General features: G+C 41.4%; 1 protein-coding gene across 2 annotated transcripts in view; it reads right to left on the bottom strand.

Moving 5' to 3' along the window:
- Window positions 1–11,150, bottom strand: part of sand (potassium two pore domain channel sandman) — a 56,618-nt gene that overhangs the window by 25,053 nt on the left and 20,415 nt on the right. The window contains exons 4-6 of one of the 2 annotated variants that reach the window (XM_019042749.2): window positions 10,536–10,765; window positions 9,401–9,519; window positions 5,685–6,026 (exon numbers count right to left, since the gene is read on the bottom strand). In XM_019042749.2, the coding sequence (XP_018898294.1) occupies window positions 5,687–6,026; window positions 9,401–9,519; window positions 10,536–10,765 (689 nt within the window). In that variant the 3' untranslated portion in view covers window positions 5,685–5,686. Of the gene's footprint in view, window positions 1–5,684; window positions 6,027–9,400; window positions 9,520–10,535; window positions 10,766–11,150 lie in introns of those variants that run through there. The other variant, XM_019042750.2, reaches the window with a different exon arrangement.

Raw genomic sequence — 11,150 nt, 5'->3', positions numbered from 1 at the left:
AGTACCTGGGGGAGGGAGAGGAGGGAGGGACAGAATAGAGAAAGAGTAATAACTTTTTGATAACCTAATGTAATAACCTAAAATCGAAAGGATTCCCGCCGTTTTAGGAAAGAAATAATTTTTTCACTAATTTGGTCCCAACGTATACGGAGAAACACCCGGCACTTCTAGCATAGCAACCTAAATTTCGCCTGGAATACGTTTGACGTCAACCAGCCGGCGGAAGTTCTAAGAAATGAAATTTCGTCAAAGAGCCGTTGCGTTGGCACGAGAGCAGTTTAAAAGGGTGCGTTTGAAAGCATATTGAAGTTCAGAGGAAACCCTATTCTCAGAGAGTGGAACACTTTCAAAATGAGTGCAGATTCTATTTTTGAGGGATGTGCAATATTGGTGAACTTGCATCCGGGGTTCTCCTTCATCAAGAAAATGGACAGCATCACGCTGAAGAAAGGCGTCTACCTCTACTTCGGTAATGGAGCACTCTTACTCGATTAACTTAAAATTAATTTGTTCACATCGCCGACAGGAAAGCTCCTTATAAGGACCTTTTTTGCCGTATATGGGTAAACAAATTATAATGCTGAAACTAGTTTTTATAAAGTGAACAATAATGTATCTTCGTTCCAAGATTGTAATTCAATTTTGAAGTTTTATTGCAAGATGAAGGGTGGATTTCAGTGTCCAAAATTGGCTCTGCTCCTGATTTTCCTCCGAAAGTAGCCAGGGACAGCTAAACTTAATCTGACTTACTCCAAGGGATAAGACAAACCAACATTCCGCTTAAAATTAAATTGCAGCACATAAATAATAACCGTTTTCAGCTAATTTCAGCGAGAGCAGGAATAAAGTATTCAAACCGAATTCTATAAAGTTGGTGTTGAGTTCAAAATTATGTATCTTAGGAATCTTAAGAAAATCGGTTTTTTGTTCCCTCTATGTGCGATATCTAGGACTGAGACGGCGCGGCCCATACTCAAAATAATCGAATTAATTATCACAGAGAGGGTGTTTCTCTGGCAGTTCCTCGTTGTGCCCAAGAGAATCACGAAGTCATTACGCAAGTCTCCTGCGAGCTGATTACTGAAATTGATAGACAAAGCTATAGACAAAGATGATAAAAGGGATAGGAAGGGATCCTTTTCTGCCGTGCTAAGGAAGAACACCGTGTGAACATTCGAGAGTTGCCAAATTTCTCTTGATAAAACATGTATTATTGACGACACTCATGCACATATTTCTTTGAAATTTTCAGATATTCCCTATCAAATTGCGTACAAAATTGTCTGAAAATTTTAGAGGAAAAAAGATTCACAATGCTCCCGGCAAATTCGGTTTTTATCGAAGGAAACTTGGTGACGCCTGGAGGGTCATACGATGTTCTTCCTTGACACGGTAGTATTGGTGGAAGCGAGTGGTTCCAATAGCAACGGAGGTAGGTGATAGACTAACTAACGACAACCCGCGAGAGACCCTATAGTGAACCCATCATTTACCCCTTAGTCTAAAAGAACCACCTATTTTAACCAATAGAATCGCTCCATAATCCCTACATCTTCTTTGTCTGTAGTTTTGTCTATCAATTTCAGCAATCATCCCGCAGTAAAGTGGACATTTCAGAGCTAGTGATACTCCTCTCCAAAGGAGGCCGACGTGGATTTCAGAATTCTCCCGATGCGCTCGATAGTTCCCGTCGACAAGTCTAACTTCAAACTTGTCAAGTAAGTCACTGATGCAATTCTGTCTTGCACTGCAAGTTTCACCGAGTCTTAAACGCCGTTTCGCCGAATTCCACCAAGGCTCATGAAGAGAGGAGGGGTGAGGAGAGGTGGAAGCATTTAAGCCTCGCTCACAGTCATCTCGGAAATCAGTCAGTTAAAACTCGGGGTCGCTTTTGAGATGGATGTCTGAGCACAAGTGAGTTGATAACAATTATTCTGAAAATCGTCGAGGACCCGTCAAGAGAGACTTCAAAGAGTTTCGCGGAAACGAGCGATGCAGTTGTCAACTAACAATAGGGGGCAGGGGGCCGAGGGGGGAGCAAGGGGGGCAGGTATCATAAAAAAGACCGACGCATCTTTGAGCACGATCCGTCTCAAAGTTCATCATTATGCGACGTTGTCAGATGTTGGAGGAAGTCCAAGAATTTTGGATTTTTACCGCGGTGGAGCGCGGAAAGAATTCCCACTCTTGGCACCGAGTTCCGAAGCGGAGCGTTCGCTTTTGAACTTTCAGATATTGGAGGCACGACACAATAATAGCAGGCGGCAATTATTCCATTCAATGAATCGAATAGACTTTTGAGTGGCATGGGAAAAAATAATACAGGTAAATAACGATATTTCATACAGCCACTCCTTAGAGACGAATGTAGCAAGCAAATTTTAATCAATTGCAATTGGACCGAGTTAGGTAGAGAGGAACCAAGCCACATCAGCTGTTATCAAATTTAATTGGGATATTTAATTTTTTACATGACGATTGTGCGGATTGATGTGCAAATTTCAATGAATTTCCTGCATAGTACGAGGCAAGTTACTTTAAATTTTGCAAAGCATTCGCACAAATGCTCTCTTGTGAAAAATTAAATTGCCTGATTAATTTTAGCAATAGCTAACGTGGCTTGATTCCTTTTTGCTTGGTCCAATTACTACATGGTAAAGTTGTCGTGCTAGTATTGGAATGTTGGAGGTGGGGGAGAGTTGTCGGCGGTACTCGGCTTAGTGTTGTGCATGTTGTCCATTCACTAATTGAAGGGGCTCCTCTTGAATTGACAATTGAAGTAAGATGCATTTTTTTTGTACTGCTAATTGCCCGATTTTCACACTTGTGGATCTCATTTTATTTGTATGCTCACTTTGGAAGCTAAGTGGGATGAGTGCGGTTTTTTTCAAATTGAGATAATAATTACTTTCAGCTGAAACTAGTCTTAAAATGTATTCTGAGAAAAATTTACCATTAAAATCCTATTTTCAAGCTTCACTACGTTAGATTAAATTTTATTTCCGCCATGAGGCTCCAGGTATTTTGAAATTTTTAACACGTATTTCTTGAAACAGCAAAAACAGCACTTATCTCACTTGTCATTTAAGTCCCTCACTTACAACTGGCATTTACAGACCAAATGACGTAATACTATCACATAGTTAAAAAAATGGCGACTTAATCTCAAACTGCAGTCAATCTTGAAGACTGTGAACGGTTGCAATGTATCACTGTATAGACTAGGTCAAAATGCACGCACCTTAGTACAAACATTAAAGTATGCACCCAATCTTAAAAGCACTTGTTAATTCCGCGTTCAAGAATTGACACCAGAATTTCCTATTATCTGAATCGTGCTCAACGTAAGATTTTGAATAGAAAACATGTGCATTTTTCCTGATCGAGACATTGTCTCGGTCTATCATATAATCAAACGCGGTTTCGGTGATAGCTGCAATCCGCCCGCCGAGAGAGCCGTGGCGTGCTACCAGCGTGAAACGCGCTCTGACGCCTACAAACCTAAGGGGCTACCTCACGCATTGCGCAATGCTTGAAGTATCCATTTAGGTTTGTAGGCGTCAGTGCGCGTTTTGAGCTAGCTGCACGCCTCGCCGCGCCGCGCCGTAGCATGCGGCGCGGCGCGTTTATTGTATGCGTTTATTGCGCATTTATATGTTTTATTCAAGCTTTTGTGTTCTCTGTTCTACCAACCCTTTATTCTAGTGAAATTTAAATTGGCTTAAATGCTAGTCTATCCTACTAAATTTTATTTTGTTTAGTCAAAAACCTTAGTAAAATTTTTACTTCTGCATAGTTAGAAGCTCACTTGAAGCAACTTGCCCACAATGAATAAGTCAGGGACACTGGGACAGCTGCAACCTATCATTACGGCGTCTACACGCAATTAAACCTGCTCTGCGATTGTCCCTGTTATACATACGCACGTAAATTGAAGGCGCACTGAATTAGACGAATTAATGGGTATGTAGCGAGCAAGAGATACAGCAAAACAAATGTACTACTCACGGGTAAAATCGCACAAAAATCACTTTGAGCACGTCCAAAAGATCTGAAATCCATGCCTTAGCCCCGCACTCTGCGTAGTTTGTAACATGTTTTTTCAAGTTTCTCGTGTACGCGGGCAGTTTTTCGCAGTCACCGCCGACCAGGTTTCCACAGGCAGAGGAGGAAAATAAATCTCAATAAACAAACGATCTCACTAACGTTCTCTATTGTATGATTTCAATCGAATCCAAGCGTTTGTTACCATTTTCTATTTTTATTTTGCTAAAAAAAAAGAAAAAAAAGAAGTTTTGAATCAATTGAACTCTCACGCAAGGAGAGTTTAATACCAGTTCGCGAGATAATTTGTTTATTTAGATCCGGTTTCTTCCCGGGCAAACCTGACTGCCGGTCACTAAGAAAAACTGCCTGCATACGCGGTAAATTTGGAAAAGCATGTTACACTATACGCAGATTGGACACTTAGGCAGGGTGGATTCCAAACATTCTTCATGTGTTGAACATGACTTTCGAGCGACTTTACCTTTAGAAAGTGTACCCAGTTGGCTGTATCTTTTGCGTGCAACAAACTCATTCCTCAAATTATCTTCCTTATTATCGATCAGAAAGGAAGTGTCCACTGTTATCAATCAGTAAAATTAATGATAGCTATGACATGAAAACATTCTATCATGGAGGTTTTTTTCTCTGCTTAACTCAAGTAATATTTTAATCCTTACTAATCATTTATTTCAGTTTTTACTAAATCTTAGCAGCATGCCTTAATTTAAGTAAGTGCGCTAAAGAGTAGATTTCAGGCAATTTTGACCTGTCCATCATGATTTCCGAGCGAATCTACTCTTACAAAATATACAGTCGGCTGTATCTTTTGTGTGGGACAAACCATTGTGACTTAATTAATCTTAATATCTCTCTCAAGCTGCAATTTTCTTTTTCTCCTCAGCCTGAAAGTATTGGTCGACTGAAAAAATCTACTCATAATTGTATTACTGCAAAACTGAGCAATGTTCGAGTGCTGCGTTTTTTTTGTTTTTTTTTTTTTTTCTTTTTAATTTTTTTTATTGATTTAAGGTGGAATTGGTGAAACCTCGGAGGGATACAACAGTTAAGACGATATTGATGATGGTTTTTTTTTTCGAGTAGGATTCTAATCGTTTAAAATCGTTGATTTCATCCTCTTTTCTTGTTCTTTCTTTCTGTTTTCTTTTTTTCCTTTTTTTTGAAGAGACAAAATCTTGACCCAACTGAAATCGAACGTGAAGAAAATTTGTACCAGTTCATGGCATTGTAGTTTGTACGTTCATTCAGGTTATGTTTTTATGCGACTCTTTCTGGACGAACTTGATTTCTACTCACTGAGAAAACTGCCCGCAGATGCGAGAAGTTAAGAGACCCATTGAGAACCTGCAGGCTGATTGTTGAAATTGATAGACAAAGCGATAGACATAGAAGACATTGGGAGTATGGAGCGATCTTATTGATTAAAATGGTTAGTTCCCGTAGACTAAGGGATAAAATGATGGATTAACCATAGGGGTTGGGTAGTCTATTACATACCCTGTTTCTCCATTGCATCCAAAATGATCCCTCCATATCCCTTTCGTCGTCTCCGTCTACAGCTTTTGCGATGAATTTCAAGAATGAGCCGGCTGCTTGGAAAGTTGAAAGTAGGTACTCACAGTTATCTCGAGCAGTGAGTGATCCGCTTGAGCACTTGGATGGAGGTGCGGATCTTGTGGACGACCTCCTCCTGCATGAGGTTGAAGCACATGGCGATGAGGGCCATGCCGAGCATGAGGTAGAGGGAGCAGAAGATGAAGCTGAGCTCGATCATGGCCTCGGGGCCGCCTCCGCCGCCTCCGCCGGAGCCGTCTCCGGAGGTCCCGCCCCCGGTGATCTTGTCCCCGGGCACGATGTCCCCGAAGCCGATCGTCGAGAGGGAGATGAAGCAGAAGTACGAGCCGTCCAGCAGGTCCCAGTCCTCCCACTTGGAGAACAGCGTCGCCCCGCCCACCACGTACCTGCAAAACCATCCATTCAACATCCATAATTGAAACATATTTGAAGGACGTGCAACCAAATTCCTAGGGGCCCAAATGCATGTAGTATGTGAGGGAAAAAGTTCACCTTTCGTTGAGTAATGGAGATGTTGCATGTGTGAGGGATTTGCGATTTGACTGTTGATTCTTAAGTAAAAGTGTGCGAGAAACACGATGGCATAGAGAAAAAAAAGGAGGTGTTTGCATTTCGGGCATCTTGGAATTTTTCATAGAGTATCTATAGCTTTGATGACGTCATTGGGTACAGCGACGTTTTTATCCTGTCGATTTTCTTGGAAATGGTGTAATTTAAGGGAAAAAGTCATTCTATAAAAAGTGCTTGAAATTATATAAAGAGTTGATTTAAGTAAAAAAATCGGACATTATGGTCCGTTTTTACAGCGTCAACATAACCCTCAACGAGCGTCTTGTTTACATTGATGACGTAGGTGGGTACAAATCCTCAAGATGCAAACACCTCCTTTTTTTCTCTATGACACGATGGTGCCACTGGTTTTCTTTGAAATCAACTCCCAAGCTCAAAGAAAGCTCTCAAGTGAGGCCAAAATGGAGGGGATATCCCGCCCTACCCTGAGAGTCCACCTCTACATCAAGACAAACCTCCATGCAAAGATAGGGAGCAAATACATTAGCAGGGTTGCCGTGTTTTCAGTTTTAGAGTCTCCAAATAAAAGTGGCAGCCCTGTCAATGTATTTCCTCCCTATCTTTGCATGGAGAGTTTGTTTTGATGTAGAGGTGGACTCTCAGGGTAGCGTGGGATATCCCCTCCATTTTGGCCTCACTTTGAGAGCTTTTTTTGAGCTTGGGAGATGATTTCAGAGAAAACCAGTGGCACCATCGTGTTTCTCGCGAACTTTTACATAAGAATCAACAGTCAAATCGCAAATCCCTCACACATGCAACATCTCAATTGAAACATATTTGAAAGACGTACAACCACATTCCTAGGGGCCCAAATGCATGTAGTATGTGAGGGAAAAAGTCCACCTTTCGTTGAGCAATTCATTCAGTGTGAACGCAATCTGACGGGTAGATGACTAGTTTAACTCATAGGCGATGTGGGGAAGTATTTACTTTTTTGAAGGCGCTTCGCCGCGATCGGAAATCTTACAAGTAGATATCACTAAATGAGTTCTCCCGTAAATGATCACATCGTCACCCTCTGATCAACGTATCACAAGCGGAATGCGACGTTCCAAAATTCCCGTCGCCATTTTATTTTCTTACAGAGAAATTGCTCAACGAAGCGGTTCGAAAATCTCACTGATTTTTCTGTAAGCTGCCGATAAAATTCAGTGAAATTTTCAAACAAATTTAACCAACGGTTTCTCTGTGAAAAATGAAATGGCGGCAGAAATTTTGAAACGTAGCATGGCGCAACGTCCGATTGGTGTAATCTTTATTCTCGTTTGTGACATCCATAAGCCGCGTTGTCTCAACTCTCTCTATAAAGGGATTCTACCTATGAATACGCTCGCTTTCGACTATTTGGAAGAATGACGTCATGGCGGAACCCTCCGCATTCAACATGCAGTCGTTTGCGAGCGGGGCACCGCACAGCCACCTTGAACCGTAATAGAATTCACCTGGGCTAATAATCCGACGCGTCGCGGGCGGTCGGCGTCGCGGCGCGGCGCGACGCGGCGGCGTGACACGCTGAGCGAAAATATTTACCCCGTCAAATGCGGCGACCGAAATGGAGTTTAAATTGGGCCGGCGGCGCGCCGCAAAGTGGATTGAGCCTTCCGGGGGATCGGACTTCGAATTTTTGGACGAAACAGCATAATTGAAAGTCACGAAATGATTTTAAACGTCGCTATAGAGTGACAATTTTACGGGAAACCCGATGAAACCATTTTTATACTTCCACGTTTCATATTACGCGGCTTTCGAAGTCTTTACATCATTTTTGACCTCTCCGATTGGCTCGCTCCACTGTGCGGCGGACGGAGAACAGGCCGGGAGCCCCGAGACGGACAGGCGGGGGAGGGGGGGGCTGGGGCCCCCGCACCCTGTCCCGGTGACAGGCCTATGAACGGCCGACCGTCGCACAGTGGATCGAGTGAATGGGGGAGGTCGGACATAATTTAAAACGTTTAAAAGTGTATATCTTCATTTTATACGAAATGTTGATGTTTTAAAAATGGTTGCATTGGTTTTTTCGTAAAATTTTCTATATAAAGCACCCCTTGAAATTAAAATTATGACGTAAAATATTACAATTTTTGTCAAAAATTTCAGGTCTGACCTCTTCCAAAGATTCGTTCCACCGTGCGTCGCCGATGCTGGATAAAAGCGACTTTGACGGACTTAACCAGAATTAGTCCAACTACACTAGACGCTTCCTAGATTCCTCTTATATTTCAATAATTTAACGAAAAAACAAAACAAAAAAACAAAGCAGCATTTTGCCTCGAAATCTCGTGAGTCTATTTTTCTCAAGGGAGGGAAAATTGGCAACAATTTTAGTTCCGTTTTCTGTTTAAATTAATGTAATATGACAACGTCAAGATGCGGTTGAGCTATGCTCGTTGAATCTGATCGCTTTTTATGGTGAACGATAGCGCGGCAGGAGGTTTTCTCCGAATTTCAGTTTTCACGCTAGAATTCCGCTCCCGTTTACTCAAGGTAATTCTACAGCGTTAAGCAAGCACTCATCGAGAATTTACACATTTGTAGCTGGTATATATACTGGTTTTACTTGATATTTTTAGGATTTTTGGACTTTTTTTAAATATTTTTGGATCTATTACGCCGAGAAATATATTTCAATAGTGTTTTTCCCAAAAATTTCGCTTTTAAAAACTTGTAATCAAGTTTCAAATACGTGGATAAGAAAATTAATCGTTCGATTTGGCTGCTAGATTAGTTTACTTTTCGACGTCGACAGAGCCGTCGCGAGAATGATGCAACTGTCACCCACGCAAATGAATGAGTCATGAAATTCTGATATTTTTACAATTTCAGGGTGTCTACTTCATTTTCAATTTGGGGAATCCTAATGAAATCCTGATTTCTCCTGGTTTTTGACTGCTAAATGCTGATTTCATAATTTTTCTAAATCCTGATTTTTTGCGGAGAAACATTAAAATTTCAACTCTCTTCACGCAAAGCAAATGTAACTTCATGAGAATAGCTCAATAAAAAAATCCGATCGGACGACCGACTTTTCACGAATCCTGATTTTACGACCGATTTTTCCGAAAATCCTGATGAAATTGGGATTAAATCCTGATTGACCTCAAATCCTGATAGAATCGGGAAAATCGAGAAAATCCTGATGCTAGATACCCTGTTTATTAATTTTCCCCGTATTGATGACTTTTGAACTCACCCGACCATGATGATTAAACAGAGAAACACAGGTACAGTAACCGTCTGAGGGTCGCCGTTGAAGGAGATACTATCTTCGTCATCGCTGTCCTCTCCCTCTGTTGTTTCACCTATTTCATCCTAAATCAATATAAAAAACTAGAATTAGAACATTTTCAGTTTTGAAAGTAATATAATCATGGCTAGATTTGTCCTTGCCGTTAATAGTTCCGAGCTGAGAAGAAAACAAAAATTACATCTTAATAGATACGTGGGATTAATCTGTCTAATTCAGTGCGCCTTCAATCTGGGTGCTTATGCAACACGGACAGTCGCCAAGCAGGTTTAGTCGTATCTAGACGCCGTAACGATTCGTATCTGCTAGTACTGACAATGAAACCTCGTTTAAATTGTTAATAATGGACCACTGGAGGTCTGAATTGGAAGAATTAAACTATACAGGTTGTCTCTTTCAAATCTTGCCTAGAGAACGATTCAAACACCCGGAAGTTCTGGAATCAATTCTTGAACGAGATATTAACAAGAGTTTTTAATACGCATCAAATGAAGGATAGATTGTAAGAATAACGTCAACAATTGTCCTTATTCTGTTTAACCAATGAGGATTGTGAACACTTAAAGGACTCACGCAGAAATTGAGATACAGCCTTACGTCAAAGGAGCGACAATAGGACCGCGTTTAGCAGAAAGTAACCAAGCCACATCAGCTATCACCCAATCTAATGTAATCGGACAATTTTATGTTTAACATGAAAACGGTTGTGCGGATTTCGTTGCTAATTTCAGTGAATTTTCTGAATAGTACGAGGCAAATTCCTAGAAAATTTTAAAACAAATCCGCAAAAACACGCTCTTGTAAAAAATTAAATCGCCCGGTTGAATTTGGCAATAGCTGATGTGGTTTGGTTCCTTTCTGTTAAACGCGGTCCAATTTATGAAGAACATCGTGGACCGAGCACCAGTGGCGTGGCGTGAATTGCGATGTATCGATTGTTCTGCCATTTGAACCTATGATAAAGAATCGATTATTTAGGTGTTCGCTGCGAACACCCTGTTTATCGATCCTTTTCCATAGGTTTAAATGGCATAACAATCGATACATCGCAAAGCACGCCACGCCACTGCCGAGCACCCACCTGCCAGTGGCCGGATCCCCGAGAGTTGTGTCTGCGAGCCATCCTCGAGGCTCTCTTCTTGTAGGGACAGCCTCTGCAGAGACAGCACTTGGCGTAAATCCACTTGAAGCTCGTCGCCAGCAGGTCACCGATGTTGGACAAGTACAGGAGGAACAGAGGAACACCCCCGATCGCGTACAGGATCGTCACCAGCTTCCCCCACACTGTGCGTGGGACGTTGTTACCATAACCTGAAATTCAACACAAAAAAAAATTAAGTTGAAGGGTTACTTGAAGAAGGGCGTAACCATCAAAAGTCTAATTTCGAGAAATAGTGAGAAAAAATTTATTTATTCGACAGTTCACTATATTTCTGTCCGCGATTTGATTCAGGAACAAATTTGAGGACTGCAGCGAGTAAAAACGTCTACTGTACAGATACAATTTTCCATGTTTGATGCCACCCTGTGTCACTCTGTGTTAAGTGAAGTTATTTTTTTTGTGTGTGTCAGGTCAACCTAAAAGACTTGGTTGCTCAACACAGTTTTGTATTAAATTGACCCAAACCGTGATGGACTTATGTGCTCTTGTTTTCCTCCGCGACTTGTGAACGGCTAACGCATTGGACTTCCACCA

Source organism: Bemisia tabaci, chromosome 4 (assembly GCF_918797505.1).
Source record: "Bemisia tabaci chromosome 4, PGI_BMITA_v3".
Classification (NCBI taxonomy): Eukaryota; Metazoa; Arthropoda; class Insecta; order Hemiptera; family Aleyrodidae; genus Bemisia; species Bemisia tabaci.
This window is presented reverse-complemented; position numbering and strand designations above follow the sequence as displayed.